The following is a 26,680-nucleotide window of genomic DNA, read 5'->3' as shown; positions in this document are numbered from 1 at the left end:
CTGTAAAAGCTCATCTGCTCTAGACCCAAAATGTTACAAGTCACAAATGTAAGGAAAGGGTGAATTGTAGTGGATCTGTAGAGCTCCAAACAGAGACAGAAGGACAAAGTGACAAGACCAAGGAGAGCAGAAGGGTATCGTGGGGTTTGGCAGGTCCTCCCATTGCCTGTGACCACTTGGAAAACTCTCAGCTGTGATGCTGAGTCTCCTCCCAGTACCAAGGGCTCTCTGGCTCACTGGTTTCATTTAAAGACCCCTCTCCAGCCTGACCTGATGCATTAAAAATTCTGCTTGGATGCCTTATTGAAGTCACTCTGTTCTGCTCAGTGTTGAGCTGCAGCTTGAAAAGCTGCTTGAACTCATGGTCTGTTGTAGCTGACCCTCCTTAAAGTGTGAGACCTTAGGCCCTGGGGTTACATAGTACATCTCCATTATGAGATTTCAACATGTGTTGTAAATTATCAAAACCTCCAACATCTTTAATATTTGTAGGATTTTCCTGGTCACATCAACCAGGGTTTTCCTAATTATATCAAGTACAGGGCCAAAACACCTGAAGAACTGTGTCTGCTATCTAAAGCAAAGTCAGTGCTTCCTGTAATTCCAGTCAATAACTGGAATTTTGGTACGGCAGGACACATCAAAAGAAATGACTAAAACTTGCCCTGTATTTATTCCAGGTGGGAAAAAAATTTGTTTTAGCTAAAATGGACACTTTATTTTTCTTTTTAACACAATTGGAATGACTGCACGAGTCACTGATGACAAAAGACGCTGGGACATGAGACCTTTTTAAGAGGCCACTCGTTTCATCAGTGTCCCATAGAGTGCAAATTCCACACTGAGCAGCAGTTCCTGTGATCCATTAAGAGCTGCTCGTTGAGCAGCTGCTGGAGCAGGGCCCGGGTATTCCTGCCGGGAGACGCCTCTCGTCAGCAGTGGGTGAGGATGCTGGACTGTGGTGTCAAACAGCAGGAGCAGGACGTTGAGAGGGCTGTGTATTGGTAACGTGGGTGTTCACTTTGTCACTGCTCCTTAATATCCATGCTAATGGCGAGGCAGAAATGTCAGCAGTGTGGGAGCTGCAAAGGACCGGGTAGGAAATCCTATGAAAAATGGCAGAATAGCTGGAGGTCCCACAAAACCCCACCATGCTGCTGTTGTCATCTGAAGAAGCCTCATTTAAATTACTGAGATGACTCAAACCATGAATTCACTGTTCTGTGGGTGCTGTGCTACATCATTTTGGGGTTTGTATAGCTCTGAGATGAGTGATACCCACGTGCTGACTTTACTGGGGAAGACAGCACAGGGAACAAGTTCCCAGTTCCATTTGTTGGCCTGCCCCAACCCTACCTCTGTGCCCCCATAGCTGGGCTGCTGCACAGCTCTGTGGGGCTGCATTAAACAGCTTTGATAAAATTATCCAAGTTCCCATCAGCTGTCCCCTGCCCTCGTCCTGCATCCAACGAGCAGCCCCAGAGTGGGTGTAGGATCTTGAATTCCCTAGTCCCCTGAAGGCAGCCTCTCTTGGACATAAAGTCCTATTTTTCTTTTTCATGTCATATATTCCTTTCGTTTTCAAAGTAGATTTCTCTGTCTTTGAGGTGATACGTCCTTGTGTTATTTCTGTTTCCCGTGACCTTTGGGATTCTGTGCCAATTTTAAAAATGAAGTGAGGCAGAGCTAGCCTGAATTTATCCATGGAAGTTGCAAGCCAGTAAGTTCTGTTCTTTGCTTAGATCAGGTGTGCCTGCACTAAGCAAAGAAATTATTGCAATGAATGTGGCTTCTGCAAGCAACGTAACGGCATCAATTATGTATCACTATGTTTTAGGCCTCCTGAAGCATTTACCCCGTAGTGATGAGCACTGTTGTTGGGAGCTGGGTAAGGTCCAAGTGTGTGGCATTGCGTTCTGGATTGTGGCAGCGGGTTTGGTTCGGCCTTTGGGGCGTCCTCACACCCAGGAGAAGCCATTGAGGCCGCCCTGCGTGGGGCAGAGCAGAAGGAGCTGCTGGGGTGGCCTCAATGCTCCCTCTCTGTGTGTAACCATGCAGTTACTGCAATCAGTAATGCTTGGAAAGCCTCCTGGTACAGCTGTTTTGTTTGGGCACGAGGAGCCTTCCAAGCCTAAGGCGTTCCAGTCAACAACAGCTTCTTCAGTCTATTCTTTTTATCATGTAGATAAGGTTATCAAGAACTGTCCTATTAAGAATACAGTATGTGCCAAAGCATCCTGCTTGTTTACTCAATCTCCCAATTCCCTGAAAATTTCAGCTGCCCCATTTTTTTAATACCTTCATCCCCGAGCTCTTCACTGAACACATGACAGTGACATTGCAAACATCCAAATTGGGACCCACTGAATTCTGTCATGCTTGGCACTCTGTAAACAAAGGATGAGCGAGGTATAATTGTGTTTATGTTTAATTGGTTATAGTTTGTTTTCTAATATATGTAAATTAGGTATGAGTCATTAACCCTCACTTGTGCGCTGCTGTATATATGGAATAATTTGAAGATGATTTTCAAAGCCTGCAGAAAAAAAAACAATGTAAATAATTAAATCCATGTTCTCTCTTTTAAAGCAACTGGAAGAAAAACTGAAAGGACAGGCTGATTATGAAGAGGTTAAGAAAGAATTAAAGTAAGTGTTAAATGCTTACATAATTTTTTCACAAACTCTGGTTTAATAGTGCTTGTTAAATGAAGCCACAAATCTGTGTTCTTGGAACAATAAAGAATTCAGTCAAAACCACAAAGTCGGGGAAATTGGGAATTTTGGCAGAAATTGCATCCAGAACCAGTGGAACTGCTATATCTGAGAGTGCTCCTTCTTATTGCAGCAGAGGATCACAGTAGCAAACGAAACACATGTCCGTGAAGAAAAGCCACTAAAACTGTTGTCCACAAAGGGAAAAAAGTTTCCAAATCTCAAAATCTGTGGTGTTTTAGGTGGACCACTCTTTGAAAGTCTCCAGCCAACAGCTGAGGGTAATGTGGACCAAAAATTTCATGCAGAGCCTTTGGCCATGGTACCTTTTCTCTGCTCCTGCCAGCCAGTGTTCAGCACTTACCAGTTTAATGCTGGGCTTGTTTCACTGTATATTTTTGCTAATATATTGTGGTTTTAAACTAAAGCCACAAACAGCCTCTTCCTATTTCAAGGGATTTTCTTAAGAGACTTAAAAGAGCCTCATTTTAAACTATAACAAGATAAGCTGTCAGGTTCAGAAGAGAACTTTTCTGACTGGAAATATGTTTAGTGTCAAGGTTTAAATAACTGCGAGAAACTCCCATCTCTTCTTTCATCATTCTGGCATTTCTGTGTGTGTTTTTAAAAGGCTGAAATAACCCATTCCCTGGTTTAATGAGGTATTTCAGATGAGCCTGGTAGTCATGTGCTTTTGTTTACACATCCCTGGAGGATATGGAAAGCAGGTTTGGATTTGCAAGCCCCACGACTGCCCAGCCCCTGGTGCTGATTTATTCAAGCCACGCTGGCTGAGGTTCTGGTTCACCACCAGCTGCAGCACACCCTGATGCAGGGGTATAATTTTCACTTAAATTAAATGAATTGACCATTTCTTTGATCATTATACCTGATTATTACCTGGTTTCAAAATAGCATCATCATTTAGTGGTGGGATAAATACATCCATGTCCTCTCCTGAGTTAAGGGAACAGCTTCAGGTTTTAGCCAGTTTATGTCCTTGTATGTAAAGCAGTGAATGGGAATAAGGCCACAACCTCCCAGCTTCTTACATTAGATATTAAATGTAAATGTCTTGAAACAACAAATGACTTTTGAATCCTACCTGGTTTCATGCAAAGGTTTAATACAACAGGATCAGGACTTTAAAGGCAGAGTTAAGGTGCCAAGAACCCCATATACTCATTGAGTAGACCCATTTAAGCTTACTTTGCATTTGTACTTTAAATACAAGCCCTGTATTCCTGGTGATAATACCAATATTTTAAAATACTTTTCTTTTTTACAACACTGACTTACGTGGGGGCAGGGATGGAAAGGCAGATGAGAGAAGATGTGACACAGGAGGCTTCATATGATGTTTCTGCTGAGGATGAGCCTGCAGTGAAATAGATGGGAGACTCTCCTGGAAGTGGCCCTGGTGTTGGGTGCCAGTAAATGAACCCTGTTCTCCCAGCTGTTCCAGCTTTTATATCCCTAATTTATGGATTGATAGCTGGCTTGTAATGGCCCTGGGGTCCAGCACCATCCTGTGGGATGGTCTGGGGGTTGAGACCCTCCAGCAGAGCACCGAGGATGTTTGCAATGCTGCATCCTCCAAGCAGCTGCTTCACACCATTCCCCTGCTCCCATCTAATCCAAAGGGCTAAATGTGCATCCCCTGGCAGTGACAGTGAGATCTGAGTGAAGCTGTTCCTGTAAATGAGACTGGGAAAAGTCTGTTGCTGTAAATCGGAGCCCTCACACCAAATCCTGCTGCACCTGCCTTGTGCCCTGAAACACTGACAGAAATTAACTGCTCATAACGTGCACCAAGAGGAAAGATACCTTGTCAGTAAGGCAGGAAGAGATTGAATTTTTATGTGTTTTGGCACTGATGTATTTTCCTTAATCCTTCCTGGGATGTTAGAGGTGTCCTAGGCTGAGGGATCTCAGTATCAGCCAACTTGAACCTTGGAGGAACTTAGGTGGGCCCATGTCAAGATCTGGGATGGGAGGATTCTTCACTTTCTGCTTTGGCTTTTGTGCCCAATGGCTTTTAAACCTATTTTTGAGATCTGAGAGCTCTGTGTGTCCTTTCAGTTCCCTCTTGAGTAGCACGACAGCGCTGACCCTGCTGCCTTTGCAGTCAGGATCAGATGAACAGAAGTCGAGCTGTCCCAATGCACACTTTGCTTTACAGTCAGATCTTTCAAGTCTTCTTAAATGTGCAGATTCAAGTCACAAGATCATTCCTTTAAAAAGCAGGTAACTGATCTTGAGCCACAGATTGAGTCAAGATCTCATGGGCAAAGATATTCCTGGAATCCAAAGAAGAAACGTGCTTCCTCATATTCCTGAGGAGAATGTGTCTTTTGTGACACATTTGGAGAGTCATTTTTGATGTGTTTAACTTTTACATTCTTATAAAAATGAACCTGCTGGAGTGAATATTCCTCTTAGGGCAATTAGAGGTGCCATCAACTTGATTTTTAGTATATTTTGTATTTTAACTGTTTAGGAAATTACCTGTGAAATTGTCAGAAAGTTAATTCAGTTAGCAAAGAATCCCCTTCAGGTAGGTAGAGGTCAGCAGGTTTCCAGCTAAGGTTTGAATACACCTTGCATGCACCAAGCTCGCTGGAAATGCAGCTGCTGCAGGGCTCAGGATCCTTCCTGAAGGTCCCAGCTGGCAGCAGGTACTCAGACCCAAAATGCATCAGCCTCTGCAAGGAGAGGGATGACAGGATCGGGGCTTTAGAGCCAGATTTTTGGTGTGGAGAACCAAATATAACCATAAATAGGTTTATGCTTCCAACCATTGTCAGCTGCATTCTGGGGGCAGCACGGTGTGCTCAGGGCACCACTCATATCTGCTCCTTTGGGAGAGAGCAGCTTTTTCTGGTTTAGCCTCATCCAGGAGGAAGGCGTTTGGAATGCTGCTGGATTGCTCCACGTGGCAAACCCAGGTGTGGTAAGCGGGGCTCACAAGTGCTGCTGGTCTGAACTGAAATGGGATTTCCCACAGGACATTTGCCACAGGATAATTTGCTGTTCAAACTGGGTTTAAATTCAGATGAGTCTCCTCATTTGGGCATCATGAGGATGTGCATTAGGATTGGCTGTCCTTACAGAGGCCATTCCCTGCAGAATTCATGGAAACAGGGACCTGCCAGTGGCTGGGGTTTTCCCTGCATGAGTCTCTGTGCATTTATCTCCCCCAGCACTGTGGAGTCCTGGGATGCAGAGCTGTGCCTCTGAAGGGCTTTCCCAAGAAACACTGGCTTTCAGCTGGGATTTGCCACCTGAGTCACACAGCTGTGATGTCCAAGTGATGTCAGGGTCTCTGAGAACTCAAGCCATCAGTGCACAACCTCCCCTCTTGACTGGCACGAGTCCATTGATAGCACAAAAGAATTGGTTTTGCACATGGCTGAGCTGCTGTGCCCACGTAGAGTCTTCACAGCATCACTTTATGTGCCGTGTATGGGGTGATGGCTCTACCCTACAGCCAGGCAAGAGGTGACACTGAGTGATGCCATATAATGAAAGTGATTGCCAGAAGTTTGTGATTTTAATAATTATTACATTTTAGGAATGCCTGTCAGAATTAACCCTGTGTGCAGTGAATATGCACAGATGCAAAATGCATGAGGTCTCTTTCTCAGAATGACTTTTTTTCCCTTGGATTTGCTATGACTTTGAGTGATCTTGAATGGCCCAGAGACCTGATTTCCAGAGTGTCACTTAAAGCACATCCAGCTCTAGATTAATGCAGGGACAGGTTCAGGCAGTTAGTGGGTGCCTGGCCAGCTGCTCGTGGCATCCAGAACTGGTCCCTGTGTCTTTATACTGGATTTCTGCCTTTTTTTGTCTCAGTTTCCACCTGTCATGGAATCACTGAATGTTTTGGGCTGGAAGGGACTTTAAAGCTCATCCACTCCCACCGCCTGCCATGGGCAGGGATACCTTCCTCTATCCCAGGTTGCTCCAAGCTCCATCCAGCCTGGTCTTGGACACTTTTAGGGATGGGACATCCAAAACTTTTAATAAGTGGTCCACAGCCTTTAGTACAGTTCAATAATGATTAAACAGACTGTGCCTGCTCACAGAGTTCCTGGTGCTTTATACATGATAAATGCTGTATAAACACCATCTATATGTGTTTATGTGTTTTTCTTCACCATATGAATGTTGTCTTTGTACGGTAAGAAGCTGAAATCATTTATTGCTTTGATGCCTTTTCCTGGTCTTAAAATCAAGACGCAAACACGGTTAGAAGGGAAAAAGGGATTTTACCTTGGTGTTTGTTTTAAGGATCCTTAGGTGCACCACATCCAGGTCGAATGCACCTCACAATGCCCCCCCAAAAGATCTGGTATATCATTAGAGGTGTTACTAATTAGCAGATCTATCAAAGATTCCCCAATGAGAGGCTCGAGTGAGCCCCCTCTCCCCAAGGAACCTTCCCCTGGATGGTTCTATCTTAGTTTACAGAATGTGTTCTGGAGAGGACCTTGGGCTCTGGGGCACACTGATCCCTACCTACGAAGCTTCCAAAATGTTGAGTCTCCGAGCTGAACAAACAAGGCCAAGAATGTAGGCAAAAAGCACTAAGAATACAGAAGTTGTAAAAAGGTATCACAGGGGTCTAAAAGAAAAGACAAAAAATCTTCATGGCATCAGCCTCAGTCTGAGGAAGTTCATGTCCTGCCTACAGCAAGCTGATTTTAAAAAAATTTATCCAACAAAGCACAGGAATAAGTCTGGATTTCCTGTAAGGTTCTGGTTTGCCAGACGACACAGCTCTGAAAGCCTCTGAAGGGAGACGTCCTCTGACCGCTCACTGTTTGTATAAAATATTGACAATGAGACTATCAGATTCTTCTCCTAATGTACTTATAAATATTTGGATCTTTCATATTTCTTAAGAAATATGGGGCCATTTTGTCTTCCCTTTGCCAAAGAACGAGGGGGTTATTAAAATGAAAAACTGCCTTTTAGCCTGTAGTGCCTTGGTTGGGAGGATTATTTGTGCATATTTTCCTTGCTGGTGAGCTGGTGTATAATCTATAAAGTTCTGTACTGTGGTGGTGATTCCCTTGTTTTGTTGCTTTGCTACAACTTCCTCATTCCCTTCCAGCTTCACAGATAAATTTATATTATTTCTGACAGCTTAAAATGTTATATCCTTATTAACCTTTAAATTTACGCTTTAAACTGGCCTGGTGGGATTGCATATGGAATGATTTAGATGACGCTCAAGAAAATTTTCTTATCCAATAACTGTTTTGAGGAGTTATTCTGTATTCATTAGGAGACTGCGTTACTGCAAGGAAAGTTGTGGTGTTGCTGGAGAACAGGAAATGATAATGTTAATGCTCATTAGTGGAGTTGTTATGAAAAGGAGAAATAGAAAATAATTTCTTTTTTCTGCCTTCCACAGTATATTGAAATCCATGGAGTTTGCACCATCTGAAAGCTCTGGTGCGCAGGTACTGAACTTACTTTTGTTTTCTTACTTACTCAGCAGCTCAGTTGATTAACAAAAATTTTGCCTTGCAATTCCTTGGCGTTGACATCAACAGTTTCCTGTTGATGTTGAGGCTTCTGGGTCGATCGTTGTTTTTCCTGATGTTTTCTTATGTAAAAAGCTGAACTGGACATTTTTTTTTTGCCTGTTAATTTCTTTTAAGTAGTCAAGGACAAAGTGACGTTTCAGCTGTGCTGGAGTGGATAAACCAGAATGTTGTGAAGTTGAGTCATTTAAAGATACTGGTGTTGGCGTACGGGCAGCACACTGAGCAAGGACTTCAGCATTTTTAAGTATTTGTTAGCCTTGAAAATTTCTTTTCACAAAAGAAAACAAACCATTGAGTAATGAGAAAGCTCTGCTGTTCCAGCAAATTAATCTTAGTTAAGTTTAAAGGTTATGAATTAAATTCCTGCTTCTGAAATCTGAACAGAATATTGATATCCTGGGATTCATTTTCAATGGGTTTTTTTAATGATCGAGGGTTAGATATTTAGGGGAGGGTAAACAGCAGGGTTCTCTGACTGATATTATTTTGAACAGTTTCTGCTGAAAAGCAGCATGTCAAGGAAATGCTTAGCTTGGGTCAGTTGACCTAGAAGGAATAATATAACCTTAACTCCTGTTTTAATCAGATTAAAAGAAGTCTACAGCTTTTAAACTGAAAGCGTGCCAGGACCATTTAAAAATAAGTAGGATTAAGAAAATGTTCCGTTACACATCTCAAAATAATGCAGAATTGATGAATGATTTGCAATGAGAATGAAACAATGAATCTCTTCCATGGCTCACACCAGAGCCTGGAGTGATTCCTGCAGATCTACACCTGGCGAATTCCCTCGCTGCCTTCAGAGACCAGTCGAGCACTTGTTGGGCTTTTTTTTTATTTTTTTTTCCCTCTGAAATCCTTTTTAGTGCCTGAGTGAGACTCTCAATGCTTTGAGAAACAAACCTCCCCCTTTGGTTTCCTTTAGGATGCATCCAAGCCGCTGGAGGTGCTTCTGCTGGAGAAGAACCGCTCGCTGCAGTCGGAGAATGCCACGCTGCGCATCGCCAACAGCGACCTGAGCGGTAGGTTCACCCAAATTTTGGCTCTTCTGGTGCCTCTGCTGTCCTGTGATGGGAGGGAGGGCTGAGTGAGAGCTGAGTGTCTGAGCTAATGCATGGCAGGAGGATTAAGAAGCAACAGGAACACTGAGTAACGTTGGATTTCTGTAGTTTTATAGGCTGGATAATGAAGTAAAACTTAGAGAGTCTATAAAGGTTAAGGAAGAGGCATTACAGGCTGTACCAGTGTTTGAGGCTGTCTTCTGTTTTGGGAACAAATCTATCTCTTTCCCCCACACACAGTGTTGTGCAAAACGTTTGCATGTAGAGCACAGTCTTCCTGTCTGATACACTTGGATATACCACCAGCGGGTCAGCTTGGGAAAGCAAAATCCTTTCTTTCCAGCAAAGTGTGTTTGCCATTTGGCTTTCCTAATGTGGGCTTTTACATCTTGTGTGCACATTTTTTACATGGCAAGTCATGGAATTTCCAGATACTTGAATGCTTATGGTTTTTGCAGCTGGAAGAAAGTTAAAAGTTGCCACTGGCCCTGGGATTACTGAATTCTGAAGCGTTTTATGACTTTTAACTGAGCGATCTTGGTGCATCCACCTAATGGTTATTCCTTTATTCAAATTGGTTTGTTCCAAAATGTAAATGTTTGCTGCATTTGGGTTCAGTCAGGTCCAATGAGTCATATCTTGAATGAGAGACAACAGAGAGACTTGCTGTCTGTAACTGCATTTATTTAACTGTATCACTGCACTTCATGTAACTGTTCATAGTGTTAATGTCTGTAAGGGGGATTCTCCAGGCTGCAACATACAAGAAAGGTGCAAACATGAAATGCATGTTGTTTGTTTTGGGGGCCTTGTTTGGCTTAAAAAATTTCAATCATGAAAAAAAAAAAATTAAAAATAAAAATTAAACAAACAAAAAAACCCAACAAATGAAAACAAACCAAAAACAAACAAAACCAAATCTCCCACCACCACTCCATTGGCCCGTGTCAATCTGCACTTTTTCCCTTTGCGGGGCAAACTTTGCATTTTTTTATCTTGGTTTTTCCCTCTTTGACCCCCCATAATGCATTATGTTTGACCTTCCTTGTAGGGTCAGCCAGGAGAAAAGGGAAAGACCAGCCTGAGAGTCAGCGTCCTGCAACCTTGCCGGCCTCCCCTCCTTCCCAGTTGCTCCGCAACGCGGGGGAGCAGGCTTCCAATACTAATGGTACACACCAGTTCTCACCAACGGGTTTAAGTCAAGACTTTTTCAGCTCATCCCTGGCAAGCCCCAGCTTACCCCTGGCCTCCACAGGAAAATTTGCACTAAACTCTCTCCTCCAGCGACAGCTAATGCAGTCCTTCTACTCCAAGGCAATGCAGGAAGCAGGAAGCACAAGCATGATTTTTCCAACAGGTCCATACAGCACAAACTCCATATCTTCCCAAAGTCCATTACAACAAAGCCCGGATGTAAATGGCATGGCCCCATCTCCCAGCCAGTCAGAAAGTGCTGGGAGCATCTCTGAAGGCGAGGAGATAGACACGGCCGAAATTGCACGTCAGGTGAAAGAGCAGTTGATCAAGCACAATATTGGACAGCGGATATTTGGACATTATGTGTTGGGACTGTCGCAAGGGTCTGTGAGTGAGATCCTGGCCCGGCCAAAGCCATGGAATAAACTGACTGTGAGAGGCAAGGAGCCATTTCATAAGATGAAGCAGTTCCTGTCGGACGAGCAGAACATCTTGGCTCTTCGCAGCATCCAGGGCAGACAGAGAGGTAAGTGCTCCCCAGCCCCCTGCTCCTCATAGTTCCAAACGTTCCAAACCAGGAACTTCCCCATCCAGGGCCGTTTGTGCACTGCTGCTGCTCTCACCCAAGTCAGGTGCCAGGTGCAGGAAGCTGAGCTCCTAGCCCTGCTTTGCAGCACCCTGGCAGGTTTGTATCTCTGCTTATGCTTTTTTTAGCTGCTGGCTGGTGCCTGTCAGCAGGAGTGAGCAGCAGGGGCACTCACAGCCCTCACTTCCCAACAGCTCCGTGCCACAGCTAAACACGGAGTGAAAAGGGTCAGCAGCTACTCAGGGTATCGGTCCTCAGAAATACTTGGGGATTTTTGTTTGAGGTTGTTTACTGAGACCAGGCTTTTTGTTGTGTCTTGCATGATTATGTTTTTTCCCCAAAGTGTTCTGACAAAATAGGGTAGGTGATGCATGAGATGAGTAATTAAAACACAATCCCAGTTTAAAGCAGCTTTGCATATTTAAGGCAGCGATTTTAAGAAGTAACATGCATTTCATTGTGATTCCTCTTAAGACTGAGATTTACATTTAGAGAAACTGAAAACTAAGTTGTTTACAGTCAAGAAATATTGGAAAGGACAGGCAGGGTTTTCCTAGATTTTGTTTAATTGGAAGCACACACTGTTAGATTTATAATCTGTTCTTCCTTTTGATGATTGTACTTGAGGGGATTATCTGCCCATCTTTAACCTCTTCATTTTTGGTATCTCTAGACATTTATTTATATCTGTCTAATCTCCTTTCCGAACATAGCTGTAATCTTTATTAACAAATCAGCCAGCCTTGCTTCTTCCCAAGTAGCCAGTTCCTCCTGCTCAGGGGCCCGAGGGGCCAGGAGAGCTCAGGGCCAGGCTGCCAGCTCCTCATGTCACACAGCCCGTGATGTCAGAGCAACCATCCCCTGATTGTTTTGTTCTTACCAAACTTGTTTTTCAACAGAGAATCCAGGCCAGAACCTGAACAGACTATTTCAGGAAGTACCGAAACGAAGAAATGGGTCTGAAGGTACGTCACAGGCAGGTGTTTTTCTTTGCAGTCAATCCCTAGGAAGTGGAGTGTGCTTTAGCTGTGTGTTTCCTTAAAACTGTGCAGTTTGATTCTGGCCTGGAATCTGATAGAAAAACAGACAGTAAGTATAAAACAAACCATGGGTTAGATGAACACTTTGCTTTTTCTAATTCTGCTGCTGCTGTACTAACGTAACCCTGTTTGGATAGTTCTTCCACTCCCATCCTCCCTGTGTCCGCAGATAAAAAGAGAGAAGTGATAGAAGAGGCTTTATAAAGTCATCAGATCTATTGAAATGCTCTCTTTGCTGTTTTTGTGGATTTGGAGGGAGAAAGTTGCACAGTTACAACATCAATTGCATACTGCTTCTGCTCTAGATTTACTTCTTCTCATGGGGCTTATGCTGACAAATTCCACTTCAATACACGGCTGAATTAGTGGGATGCTTAGTTCAGTGTTATATATGGAAAAGACAACAAGTGAACATCAGATCCATAAATTATCACTGCACAGGAAGTCTGCACATTTTCTTTGTTATGGATTAGTTGCAGAATTTTTCTTTTAGTAAGACCAGAAAGAAGGAAAAACAAAAGCAGGTACATCAAAAGTCTGCAGTTATTTTGACTCCAGTCACAGATTACCTAGCTTGCTTACAAACAATAATCTCATAATGGAAAATGCAGTTACGTGCAATAGCACTCACAGTTTTCCCTCCTTTTCTTCCCCTTAGAGGTTAAAAACAAAAAAAAAAAAACCAAACAACCAAGTAATAGCTCTTAGCTGGAGAGTACTTCAAATGGTATCTGCGTTTAAATTACTCTTTCTCTTAATGTATTAACCTCTAGAAAGTTAAAAATTATTTTTATCTAGTTACTTTTTAATTCTGTTTTGGGCTGAATGTATACTCATCCTACTTTGCCTAGCAGCTGATGCCATTTTAAAGTTGATTCTTGGGCTTATGTTTTTAGCTTTCTTCCTTTCCCCTCCGGTTCTTTTCCCTTCTGTTTCCTCTCCCCCTCTAAAAAAAAAAAGCCAAAAAGGAAAGGAAAAAGAATAGATCTATATATGTTACCATAGAAAAGGAATATATGAGCACCTAGTTGTTCCTCTGATGTTCTCACCATTCCAGGGCAGCTAGAGACAGGCACAAGTAGGATATTTTGCTTTTATTATGTTAAGTACTTTTTTTGTGTGGTGTAAATGTTGGTAAAGGTCCTGTGCAAGTTGTCCTCAGGTTGTGCTGGCCGTGTATCGTACACAGCGTGTCTTTGTGTTACAAAAACAGCCAAATAAAAGTGTTCCTGGTGTCATTAGTTGTGTTTTCCTCCCCAGGTAACATAACCACACGAATCCGAACCACAGAGTCTGGCTCTGATGAAGCCATCAAATCCATTCTCGAACAAGCCAAAAGGGAGCTGCAAGTACAGAAAACAGGTACAGCCTCATTTTGTCTCTGCCTCCTTTTACTGCAGAATTTAATTAAAACGATTGCCATGAGCTTTCTGGTCAGTTAATTATATTCTTAAAACCTTCAGTGTAGATTTTAAAGAGTTTGCTGGAGATTTTTATTGTTATTTAGTGGAGTTGTTTCTGTGTCTGAGACATCCCAAGTTAAGGTCACATGTGTCACGGCGTGGTGGGGTCTCTGCTCCGCGCCCTGCTCCCTGTGGGATTTCTGAACACCTTTATCCCTGTGCAGAGCTCTGAGCTCCTGGCTGCCCTCCAGACCTGCAGGAGTCACTGAGGGGAACCTACAGAATCCTTTCTTCTCCCACTTCACTCCTTGGAAGGGGAACAGCTCCTGCTTTCTCTTCTCTTCTGTCTCACTCAGGCCCTGGGAACACAACTGCATGGGAGAGGGACTGGATGGATTTGTTGGGGTGAAGGTCACACTCTAGGCAGCAATTACCAGTCCCAGCACCATGGTACATCCTGTACTCAGACAGGCAACTGAGTCCTGACTCTTAGGCTTTATTTTTGGTTACAGAATGTATTCAGTGAATGAACTGGAAAATCCAAAACACATTCCTTTTCCCAAAAAATCCATCTTAGCCTGAGATAAGTCTAATTTCTTGCTGTATGCTGTCATGTAATTAACATTTCTGTCTATTCCATAGCCCTCTCAGCTTTAAGAGTTCCCAGTACTGCTATGGGCTGAAGTAGAAATTACTGTGCAATACTTTTGTTTCATTTTTGAAAGTAAATACTGATACACAGTTTTGGGCAGTTGACTTTCAAATGAAAACTAAGTTAATCTCATGGCAGAATATAAAACACTAGTTAATATATGATCTAAATAATATGACTTTATACAAGAAATTATTGCACAGAGAAAAATATGGGCTTTGTGCAGGAAACTGCAAGAATGTTATTTGGTAGCATGTTTCATCTGAGAGTCTCAGACTTCCTTTCAAATATTAATTCGGCCTCAAAACTCCCTGTGAAACCAGCAGATAAAACAGCAGAGAGAGTCTCACTGTCTTTTTTCCGATTTCTTAGCTTGTCATGTATTTTACAGTGCGTGACAGGGAGGAATGTGGGGAGGCAAATTCAGAAATGCATTCAGATGAGCCACAGTATTACTGGAGCGATACACAGCGTGTTTCAAATCTTATTTCACTCTGAGGCCACTCCTTGCAGAGTGGGGGTTCCCTGCTCCCACCTGGTGCTTCACTTTCCCTGCTCCCTGTAGAGCAGCTTTCAGAGGAACTGGTTTCCAAGCACTGGGGACCTCAGTGGAGACTGAAATAGAAGCAGATGCCATTGCAAAAACCTCCTGGCTCTGCAGAGATAATCCTCCACCCACGTTCCAGTCTCTGCTCATCCCCGACTGCTGCAGCACAGCCACCCAAATCCTGGTTCCCCACTGGAATGCTGCATTTGAGGGTTATCTCTGTTGAAAGCACCCGTGGCTCCATCCTAGGGCTTCGGATAAGGGAGAGGGTGATGGCCAGGTGTCAGCCTGGCTCTGGTAGAGCTGTTTATTTCAGTGGTTGGGACCATGGAACAAGAAAACAGGAAGCAGGAGCATATTTAGCTTGTCAAATGAAATAATGATGATCTCTTCCTGAAGTTCTGGCTTTGTTGTAATTTGTGTGTTTGTGTTTCTGAAGTTAAAAGGTCTCACCTTATTTATACTGTAATAGTCTGTCCAGGTGAATGCAGCTGTGTTCAGTTCTGAGTGCGTGTTAAATTCATTTGTGAAGAAAAGAGTGAAGTGAAAGGTTAAATAACTTTGTAAATGCAGCTATAAAATGTTATTGACCACTTGGGGGTGGGGGAGGAAGAAGTAAAGGCTTGATTTTCAAAGGCATTTATTTGAAAATTTTTACAATGGTGGAAGGGCAAGTGATCCCAGACTTGTGCAGCTGAGTCTCTGCGTGCAAACATCCAGCACTTTGGCAACTCTCAAAATTTTCCAGTGAAGAACTTTGGAAATCTTACCTTATTTTGAAAAATGCAAATCTTTGCTTAGCAAAAACTCCTCCCTCCCATCCAGAAATGTATTTCAGCCCCACCCCCCTCCCTTTTTTTTTTTTTTTTTTGTTTTTTTTGGGTTTTTTTGTCCTGTCAGGGAAATGTTTACAGTAGCACGTGTTGAATATAAAGCATTTTCCTCTGTTGCATTTAGTCTTTTGGTTGTTTTTCATAGCTGAGCCGGCTCAGCCGCCTTCTGCCTCTAGCAGTGGCAATTCTGATGATGCAATTCGATCCATTCTGCAACAAGCCCGACGGGAAATGGAGGCACAGCAGGCTGCCCTTGAACCTGCCTTAAAAACACCACCTCTATCTCAAGCTGACATTTCTATCCTGTCCCCCAAACTAGTGTCTACACCTGCAATGTCTTCGGTTTCCAGCTATTCTCCTTTGGCCATATCCCTGAAGAAACATTCATCTGTCACTGATTCCAGTATCTCTGCATTGCAGAACCTCTCTGGGCTCAAAAAGGAGCCTCAGGAGGCACCTGTTTTAGAGCTTCATGGAATAAGTGATTCTGCCCAGGGTATGTTGAGGCATGTTAAAAATGAGTTGGGACGTGGTGGTGTTTGGAAGGACCATTGGTGGAATACTGTGCAGCATGAGAGAAGAAATGCAGCTCTTCCCGAAGATATAAAAGTTGAGGAAGCCAGTGGTGGAAAAGAAAAGGTCAGCAATCAGACTAGGCCAGATCGTAGCCAGCTCCAAGGACCGTCTTCTTCCGAGTATTGGAAAGCGGGGCCACAAGCGGAATCTCCGTACTCGCAGAGTTCTGAATTGAGCATGACTGGGGCGAGTCGCAGTGAGACACCACAAAATAGCCCCCTCCCTTCATCCCCTATCGTGTCCTTGTCCAAGCCATCCAAACCTTCGGTTCCTCCACTGACACCCGAGCAGTATGAGATTTATATGTACCAGGAGGTGGATACGATAGAGCTAACGCGGCAGGTCAAGGAAAAGCTAGCAAAGAATGGCATCTGCCAAAGGATCTTTGGGGAAAAGGTAAAGAAGTGGTTCTCTCTTGTTTCACCAGTGTTGTGGTTGTGCCCTCTGCTCCTTACACAGGTGCAGAGCCAGAGGGGGATGTGCCACGGGTGTCCTGTGGAAAAATGTTTCTGCTCCGTGTGTGAAGTATTTCAAAACTAAGCTCACAAAGTATTCGTTTCCCTGGGTGGTAGGAATTGCAAGAGTTTTTATAAAGGGATTGGCTTCAGCCACTTGGAATTAGGAATGAGGCCCCAAGTTTAGAAGCCTTGAAAGCTGAAGCAAACGTTGCTGAGACTCAATATTTCATGTTTAATGTAATGAATTCGTGGAATATTTGAGTTAATACCATTGTCATGACTGGAGAGTCTTAACTCTGTTATAAGCGAAGATTATGGACACAAGAGCATTTTTCCTTTTTCGTTATTATTTGGAAATGTGCACAAGGGCATTAAAACAAACACATGGAAAATCCCCTAACTCTCCTTAGTCTGAAGTCAAGAATTCCCAGTCATTTCTTATACCTGGTGCTCAGTACCTCAGTGTGCTCTGAGATGTTTTAGAGCAGTGTTTGATTACAGATAAGGCTCCCTGAAGTTCTCACGTTGTGGGCCCTAAGCATTGAGCACGTGGGATTTTGAGGGTCCCTAACCACCAGAAAACCCCTCCCAGGCTGTAAAAAGTGTTGGACATCTGCTGTTTCTTCTTCCTATAAAGAATGGAATCAACAGAAAAGTGTAATAGGAGCTGGCACCGCACTATTACCTTCTCACTAAGATGTAAAATGAAAAGTCTGACCTCTTGGGGTCGTCAAAGATCCCATGGCAGCTTTCATTAAGTATGATTTTTAACTCTTGTACCTGTGCTGAATTCCAGGCAAGTAATTGCATTCTGCCTGTCTGAGATTCCCCCCCCCACTGCAGTCAGCTGTATTCTTGAATATTTACTTATGTGGAGCAGCCACTGCTACAGGTGAAAACACACATCGTTATAATTCATCCCCCAAAAATCTACCAAATACAGGCCTAGTCTCAAAAGTCCCAATTATTTTTGTTTGAGAACAAAATACATGCCAGTCATTGCCTGTTTCATCTGCCTGTGTGTGCTTGGACTCGGTGTTTTTCCTGTTAAAACTGATGAAACTGTTTGACACAAAATATGAAAAGCATGCAAATCCCTCACCAGGCTGCTGCCACCCAGATCCTGCAGGAAAAACCCACCTTCCTTCAGAAGGCAACACAGCAGGAAGAAAAGCATTTCCATCTGAGTATCCACAGAAAACAGCTTTTATAATGGTCCAATTTTTACAGTTTTTATAGTTGTCCATATACAAACAATTTGAGCCACACAGTAAAGGAAACCAAAATGAGTTAAATTCCCCCCGTTTCCACTGCCAGTGTGTTAACATGCCGTTCTTGGTTGCTTCACTTCAGGTATTGGGGCTGTCCCAAGGAAGTGTCAGTGACATGCTCTCCAGGCCAAAGCCATGGAGTAAATTGACCCAAAAAGGCCGAGAACCATTTATTCGTATGCAGCTCTGGTTGAATGGTGAGCTGGGACAGTGTGTCCTGCCCGCACAAGGGCAGCAACAAGGACAAGGTAATTAAAATTCCACTATGTTGTTTGAGTTGAGGAGGAGGAGGAGATTTTTTTTTTTTTCTTTTGCCTTTTTTTTTTGTTTTTTCTATTTTCTGGTTTTGTTTTTGGTTTTTTTTTTTTAAATTTGCAGTAAGCCAGCCTTGCACCAGTGCTGGTCCAGGTGTTATGGAAGTGGCAGCATCCACCCTGGCAGCCCGGCCGGTCCCTAAGGGGACACGCTGGGAATGTTTACGATCGTTTATGTGTAATTGATAAGCAGCAGTTATCAGGTTCCTCATTAGGGTGATATTATCTAGGCACGAGTATGATATGCAATCCCAAAAATTTTGGCCAAAGAGCTGGAAAATGTTGCACGCTGTTTCCTAGGGTTGCACAGGGGATTTGGATTGTTCCAGGGAGAATATCGATTGCTGTCTCAGGAGGTGAGCTGGAAAACTAAGCTTTAAAGGGGGAGTGCTGGGTTGCAATGACACTTTTATTGTGGCTGTCTCTTCCCCTAATACCTATTGACACAGAAAAGTCAGGCTGGAGCCTGGCCTCGGTCGTACCTTTCTGTGCCACTGAGTTAACTGAGCAGCGAGCCCTTGCCGAGATCAGCACTTTGCTATTTGTTGAGCCTGCTTACTGTTTAGTTTGTGGTTTGGCATCTCCTTTTATTGTTCCCTGATTTTCCTCTCCTCTCTTATCTAGTCCTTCACTCTGTGACATCATTACAGGATTCCCTACAGCAGGGATGTGCAAGCTCAGGTAATCAGCTGGTTTCAATGATTTGCTCTGAAATAATTCTCTGTGCTTTTGTTGCGTTTGCTTTGATGCCGAGAGGTTTCTCACGTTTTGTTGTATCATACAGGAGTCCCTTCAATTTTTTTTTTTTTATTAATACAGTTAATTCCTCCTTCTCTCCTTGTTGCTATGGCAGATGTAGGGAGCACACATATTTAGCTGCATATATTAGGTAAAGAGGCTCTGTCTGATCTTTGAGACCATTGGCTCTGTAAGGGGTTTTTTTTTGCCATAGTTCAGCTTATCAATGTGACATGTGACAATGGCTGTAAAACAAGCCCTTGGTTTGTAATGTGATCCACATACTCCGGCTGCTTCACTCGCTGGTAGGTTTTTTTCCACTCTCCTTTGCACAAAATCTGCTTTGTTAATCTGAAGGTGGGGAACAGACCACATTATGTCTTTTTCAAGCTTTGTTAAATATTCCCAGCTGACCTTTTTTTCCTCTTTTCCATTTGCAAAAATTAAATAAATAAATAAATAAGCAGATGCACCAAAGCTGAGTGTCAGGAAAGTGAGTGTCTGAAGGCTTTTAGAGATGGCCACAGGATAGGAGGGAGGCTGGGACAGGAGAGAACAGCTGTGTTCCTGCTGTTAGATACCAAACTCTACCCACACAGCCTCTTACCAATGAAATGCTTCACTGATGCACAACACTCCAGAAAAATACCCCTGCCCTGCTCTGTGCTTACAGCCAGTGCCCTGTGCTGGAGAATTGCTGCATTTCAGGATACAGACAGGGATGGGTTGTGCTCTTCTTCCACCTTTCTGCTATTCTGAAACGCTCCCTTTTTTTCTGCAGCTCACTGGCTTTACTCTAAATATCCCAACCAAAGTGCTTTTTCTCTCTGCTGGGGAAACTATTTTGCATTCTAAAAGATTTTACTAGAAGAAAATCTGTGATGATATTCAGTCCACGTTTTTCTTAAGGAGAACAGTTGAAAATAAATAGATAAAAGCAAAAAAAAAAAAAAAATGCCCCCAGTAAAAACAAGCCATGAAAACAAAACCAAAATGGGAGAAAATGATTTGCAATCATAGGGCTATTGTTACTTATAGCCAAGCATTTAGGGAACATGGAAATTTCCTGTGATGGTTCATTAAAAACATGCCGTTGAGTACTTTTTTTGTGGCATCAATGCCGTGCAAGAGTGTCACAGTTACAAACGCCTGAGACGGCATGGAAAATATGAGTAATTAATTGTAGCCATTTTAAGGGGAATTCGGAATCAGAGGAGCTGGGAAATGCTGCATTGTTATTGCTAATCTTCATATTTATGACTAGCTCTAATTATAAAAGATGGAAAGACAAGCCCATAGTATTAAAATCCGACCACCTTCTGGATTCCCGGGGGGATCGCTGGGAGCTGAAAGTGATTTCCTTCAGGAAGTTCAGTTTTGCTGCCGGGGTATTTTGTTCCCTCCCACACTCCCAGTGTCATTTGTCAGTTCCTGCCCTTGAGCCAATATTTTGTGAGGTGACACGTTCCTATCAGCTAATAAAATCATGTTATTGATGATTGTCCTGCTTCATTCCTTAAAGCCAACTTGCAAATGAGAAAATGGGCTCGTGCCCTTTCCTACCTCCTCTCGGAGGATTAAAAATAGAATTGTTGTACAAAATGTTCTATTCTTGATGCCTTTTTCTGTATGAAGGAATAAGGAGGGTTGTGACACCAGGCAGAACAAAAGAGCAAAATCCAAGTTATTTGAATGAGGAAGGGCAGTTTGGTAATTTCCTTTTATTAGCAGCTGTTCTGTAATTAAAAATGCAGCAAACAGTTTGGAAAAGGTAATAATAATTATGCATTTGTGAAAGATCCATCACTCCAGGGCAGGGAGAAAAAAAAAAAGAGAGAGACAGCTCCAATTTTCTGGTCTTCTGAGACATTTCCCAGGAAAATCAAGGCAGAGAGGGTTGCATACTTGTAATTTTAAAACAGAAATTAATCAGAACAATTTTGAAACGAGGAAAGGTCTGGAGCCTTTTCCATGTAATATAATTGGCTTGGAACTTGTTGAATGCATGAAGGGAAAGAAGTGAAATTAAACTAATACACTCAGTGGCTCCTGAGTGCTTTGCCAAGAAGGTCTTCAGTGTACAGAGTGTCAACATGCATAGTAACGACTCAAACTTTTATTAGCTGGGAGTATTTTCATTACTGTTTGGCTCTGTTCTATCAAACTAGCAAGATTTTCTGGATTTCTGACCCAGTTAGTTACACTTCTAGATCACAAGGTTTTGATTAACACCTCATTCATGAAAATCTTACCTTTTGTCCAATAATTTCCCATTTTCACGTGTGGACAGGTGGGCCCATCAGCGTTTCATATAATGAATGGATAAATAGATAGATTTTATATATTTATATGTATGTTGAGATAGCAAAGAGAAGCCAGGCTTGGTTTTCTTCTTGGAAGCTGTATTTATGAATTTTATAAAAAACAGTCTGTACCAAAATGACAGCCAGGTATATACCTGTATTTTCTGCCCGTGAGCTTTCTTCAAGGCTTGGTGATTTTGTGCAACTTTCAGGGAACATGTTTTACACAAAAATGGTGTCTGTACCCTAGGTGGTCAAAAATAGTATTGCTGTGCCTTTTCTAACATTTTTTCTGTGTATTTCTTTCCACCTAAATGCTCTAATGCCCTTGGGTAAATCTGCCTTTTTAATGATTTATGTGTCAAAAGCACGGACCAAATCACATGGAAAAAAAAGTTGAATTAGTGTCACCCAACTGCATCAGCATTTTTTCATGATGAATTTGGCCCTTATTTAGTTGCATTACTGCTGATGGGAGCTGGGGTGGGTTTGAACAGTTGCCATGTGCCAGGAGAAGGCTTGGAAATTTTTCTAAATACTTGTACTGTGCACAGCTTTTATTAGTTGGTTTTATTTTGGGGGTTTGTGCTGCGTATCTGTAGGAGATTGAGACAGAGTTTCCTTTTTGGTGCTGTTGATTCCGTGGCTGCTCGCAGGAAAGCTGAATTTTTACATTCACTTTTGTCTTTATCCTCTGTGAAGGACATATACTCTCTATATTCTACATTAAAGACTTGCAAATACTCAGTGGGAGGAAGACGTGCCTTTTCGGTGTGTGTTTCTGTAAGGGTCGTCTTATGACCTAATGTGGAAATCTTCATTTGCCGATACAGCTGCGGGTGATCTCAGGGGATTTTGAATTTCCCTTTTGTTTGTCTTCCTTTCTGGGTATCATCCATCATTCCTAACCTCATGCTGCTTAGCAATAGTAACACTCATGGGAGTTGAAGAAAGGATTATAGCAGCATAAAATGGGGAGCTAATTAGAGCTTGTTTCAAAATCAGAATCTAGCTTGAGATAATTGCATATTATCTGGTGATTTAAAAACCCGAGATCTACTGTATTTAGATCAACCAAAATATGCATAAAAGCTTTCTTTTCAAAATAAAGCGTTTGTAACAACAGGGAGATTACTTCTTATCATCCCTTGGGAAAGCAAATCAGAAAAACCTCAGTATGGTTCAGTGTAGTTATGATACTAACAGAGAGACTGCGGAGTGATGGCAAAGCCAGGTATCCGTTGTATTTTTATTTATGTACTACAGATTCCTGTAACAGTTTCCAGTACAGAAGCTGCTGAAGGGGCAGGTGGTTAACTGTGTGCTGGGTGGATCTTCCCCTTTTCTTGATACCAGGAGAATTCTGTCACGTTGGCTGGTCTGGGAGAAACAAAGTAGGGAGAGAGCGTGTTTCAGGCTGGCAGCCCATATTCGGGAATACCATCCTGATGCACTTATGGGAAGAGCTCAGTAGCCATGTGATGGCAAAGGAGAAGCTCTTACCCCCATTTCCCCATGTTTTATCATCTTTTTTTGCATTGTTCTGGTTTGTTTTGGGTGGGCAGAGCTGTCCAGTGGTGCTCCAGAGCACGGTTGGGATTAGCCCTGGGAGAGCTGAATCCTTACACTGTGACATCACCAAAGTGATCTGTGCAGTGATGCTGACAGACCTTCCCAAATTGGAGCTGGTTTTTGTTGTTGAATCAAAAAAACCAAGAGAGATGGTTTTGCAGTCATTTGCTGGCATTCCAGGTTAATAAAAATGTATGACATGAAATGTTTGTGGTTAATGCAGTCTGTGAAATGGAAGAGAAGGGAGATCACATGGCTCGGACAGCCGACTGCAGGAATTCCTTGCAGAGATGTTTTGTGTTTGATGACCAATTATTGAGTCTTGGACTTGGGAAAGTTGTGGCCTTTTGTGCTAGGTGCAAATGTGGTTTTAAAGTTCAGAGCTGAACAACTATGTCAGCCAAAGAGCTACCTTCATGCTTATCCCTGGAGCACCCTGGCACATCCTGGTGAAGTTTCCACATTCTTTCTGTGTGGTTTGGGATTGGGCTCGGGAGCAGTTGGCCGTGGCTGTCTTGATTTCAAACCATAGGGTATCAGTTGGCTCCTCATAAGGGCAGCTGTTACAGTCTGTCTGTAACGTGTGCGATCATCTTCTGTGCCATTTCCCTGACATTTGGACCATGAACACCTCCCTGGCAGCCTTTCTGGTATCAATAAAGCCAGGAGAATCACTGTCAAGGCACCTCACTGGGACCTGGGAACGCAGCATGAAGTCAGTGCCTCCAGTTGATTCTGAGCATAACATTGGCTCTGATTCCTGGCCATCAGCTGGGCATTCCGGCTTCCTGCCCAGGCTGCCTTCCACAGCCCTGCTCCTTTTCCATCAGTGATGCCTTGCAAATTGTCAGTATTTGTGGAGAAATTCCTCTCCTAGTTGTATTCTTCTCTGTCCATTGAACCACCCAGTGATTAAACAACTCCATCCTCACGATGGTCACAGCTTTGCTAGTACAGAAGGGCTAAAGTAAAATTCATAATCAGAGAGTGAACAGTTTTCTAGGTAGATACTCCTTGTGACTCAATTATAATGTTCATGTTAATGCAGCAAAGAGGAGACCTGTGCTGGATTCTGAAAGCAAATTTAATTCACTCCAAAGTGCAGTTTTGGGTTCCTAGAATTCGTTTTGGAGAAGTTACCCAGTCGAGTTGCAGCTTTATTTTATTTCTGTGGTTAGTTTAGGAATGTGGGTCCTTGACGCTCACTCCCCCTTAGTGTGAGATCCCCAAGCAAGAAGTTCAAGTGTGGCTCTGCAGCAGCACCGAGCCAGGCACTTAAAGTCTTCATTTTCAAAGAGAAGAATTAATAAATGAAAATATTTTTTAAGCCGTGTGAAAAAAAGAAACTTTCCTGACCATTATTGCCTCAGGCTTCTCAGGTAGTTCACAGAGTAGCAGCTGGCATGAGAGTTGCTAAAAAGGGGGTGTAGTTAGGGAGAGAAACCATGGTCGTTGAGTAGTCAAGCTCTGTAAATTCCACTGTTGTTCATTTCATTACTTATTACTTCATTTCATTAATTACCAGCATTTTCTTTCCCCTCCGCGTGCACATTCGGAGACGCGCGGCCTCCCCTTGGGAGGGGGCCCACCCCCCCTCCCCTCTGCCAACTGCAAACCACTGAGGGGCTGGGTGGAAAACAAGGAGCTGATAGACTGGAAAGCCAAATTCCAAAATAACTGGAGCAGCACAGACACACGAGCGAGGCCGTGGCTGTCGAGCTCCAGCGCGGGGAGGCCGAGCAGCTCCGGGCAGGGTCAGGAGCCGGGGTGGCGGCCGGGATCTGTCCCCCGTGGGCTGGCAGCTGCACAAGAGCTTGGAAAAGCTCTTCTCCAAAGGGAGCAGATATTTTTCTGTTGGGGATAGAAGGCTCTGGCAGCTGGCAGAAGCTCACATTGGTGTTCTGGCTGCTGGTGGGAAAAGGAGGGGGCTGCAGGTCCAGCCCTGTGTCCACTGGTGGGGTGGAGATGGCCACAGTACCCTCGGCCCTCCCCGGGAGACAGCCCAACTGCTGCTCAGCAAATTACCAAATGCTCCTCCACTGGCTGAAAATTACCTTGCTTTCAATTCAAAGAACAGATAATGGGGCTATTTTCCTCCCAAAATACTGGGAAAAAGGTGTGTGAGCACCAAATGTGCAGGTTGTTATTTCCATCTTGTAATGGGGATGAAAATCCTCTCCACCCAGCAGCTCTGAAACAGGGAAATAAACTGCCTGTTCTGATTATAGAGTTACATATCGCTTGATAGCAAATCATTCCCAAGAAGAAAAACCAGAATATTACCAGAAAATTAGTGTCTTCTAAGTTACTTTCCAGCCTGTCCTTTACATTAGGGTGTGAGAGAAACTTAGGAATTTGTCTCACCTCATTTGATGAGTGTTGGAGGGTTTTGTAACTTGCCAACAACCTTCCAGAGAAACAGCAAATGAAAGAATCCAGTGATTATTTTCAATCTGATGAGAAATGCAACTTGCATTGAAAACAAAGCAAAGTGGCTTTGAGATCAAATTTAAATAAGAGTGAAAAGAGAAAGATAGTCAATTAAAAAGCCAATGAAAAGAGAAAATACAATTACAACAAGAAATGTAAAATAGGCCTGATAGTACATGTCCGATATTTATACTTGTCAAAGATACTGCTGATGGCAGCTTATCACAGAATCACAGAACGGTTTGGGTTGGCAGGAATCTTAAAGCTCATCTCCTTTCACCCCCCTGCATGGGCAGGGACACCTTCCACTAGCCCACGTTGCTCCAAGCCCCGTCCAACCTGACCTGGCACATTTCCAGGGATGGGGCAGCCACAGCTTCTCTGGGCACCCTGTGCCAGGGCCTCCCCGCCCTCACAGGGAACAATTCCTTCCTAATATCCCATCTAATCCTGCCCTCTGGCAGTGGGAAGCCATTCCCCCGTTGTTCTGTCCCTCCATGCCCTTGTAAAAGCATCCTTCTCTGTTTCCTGGCATGAGATGGTCCCTTCTGGTCTCATCTCCAGAGCCATCTCCCCTTTTCTCGCTGCTTTCCGTGGGATCCTGGGATGGGTCTGGGATGGGTTCCCACACGAAGGAGGTGTGAGATTCACCACGGTGTAACCACAGCTGTGGTTAGTGTTTGTTTCTCTGGTTTACCTCTCTGGAACTTGAGTCCTAAAAATAGTGCAAGTTTGAACTGGCAGATGTTTCATTTGTCCTTTACGAGAGGACCAAAATTAGCCTCTCATTTGGCACCTAAATAAAGCAACTTAACTGCCTTTATGCGAACTTTGCAATTACTGTCTATTGAAGTTGCAGCATTTTGTTGTGTTTGATGGGGAAGGGTATTATATAAGCAACACCAGCACCTAAAAAGCCACCAGACCTTGAAAGAGAGAGGACGAACATGAACGAGCCCAACTGGGGTTTTCTGGGGGGGTCTGATTTGGGTGGTTGGTTTGGGTTTTTTTTTACTTTTTTTGATCCAAGACAGGTGTTTTCCCTAATGAAGGTTTCATTAAAAAAAAAAAAAAAAAAAAAAGAAAAAGGGAGAAGTACCTTGGAAATGCTCAGAGAGCTGTCTATTGTAAAGGTAAAAACATTAATAAAAGGACAGCAATGGTTTCTCTAATTTTCAGAGAAAAATCTGCACAGAATGCCTGAAGCTGGGTTAGCAGTGGGACTCCCCAGGGGCAACAGAAAGATGTTATAATCAATTACCACATCATAACACTGATGTATGATAATTACTGAGTGTTCCTCCTGAGATAGTGCAGCATTTGGCTGGGATGCGGCTCTTTCATGGTCCACTGCCTGATTAATATGCAAATAATAGGCTGATTGCATGATGAATGCAGAAAATGAGTTCGCTGATAACGTGAGC

The 26,680-nt window shown here is 43.2% G+C and overlaps 1 protein-coding gene across 1 annotated transcript in view; it reads left to right on the top strand.

Annotated features, from left to right (window-relative positions):
- The window catches only part of CUX1 (cut like homeobox 1), a 235,660-nt gene that overhangs the window by 173,767 nt on the left and 35,213 nt on the right, over nucleotides 1-26,680 (top strand). Inside the window, exons 13-21 of the mRNA XM_017742968.1 lie at nucleotides 2,590-2,648; nucleotides 8,140-8,188; nucleotides 9,201-9,297; nucleotides 10,388-11,059; nucleotides 12,019-12,084; nucleotides 13,420-13,521; nucleotides 15,740-16,566; nucleotides 17,982-18,147; nucleotides 18,838-18,894. Of these exons, the coding sequence (XP_017598457.1) occupies nucleotides 2,590-2,648; nucleotides 8,140-8,188; nucleotides 9,201-9,297; nucleotides 10,388-11,059; nucleotides 12,019-12,084; nucleotides 13,420-13,521; nucleotides 15,740-16,566; nucleotides 17,982-18,147; nucleotides 18,838-18,894 (2,095 nt within the window). The remainder of the gene's footprint in view (nucleotides 1-2,589; nucleotides 2,649-8,139; nucleotides 8,189-9,200; nucleotides 9,298-10,387; nucleotides 11,060-12,018; nucleotides 12,085-13,419; nucleotides 13,522-15,739; nucleotides 16,567-17,981; nucleotides 18,148-18,837; nucleotides 18,895-26,680) is intronic.

Source organism: Corvus brachyrhynchos, unplaced genomic scaffold (assembly GCF_000691975.1).
Source record: "Corvus brachyrhynchos isolate BGI_N302 unplaced genomic scaffold, ASM69197v1 scaffold99, whole genome shotgun sequence".
NCBI classification, from domain to species: domain Eukaryota; kingdom Metazoa; phylum Chordata; class Aves; order Passeriformes; family Corvidae; genus Corvus; species Corvus brachyrhynchos.
This window is presented reverse-complemented; position numbering and strand designations above follow the sequence as displayed.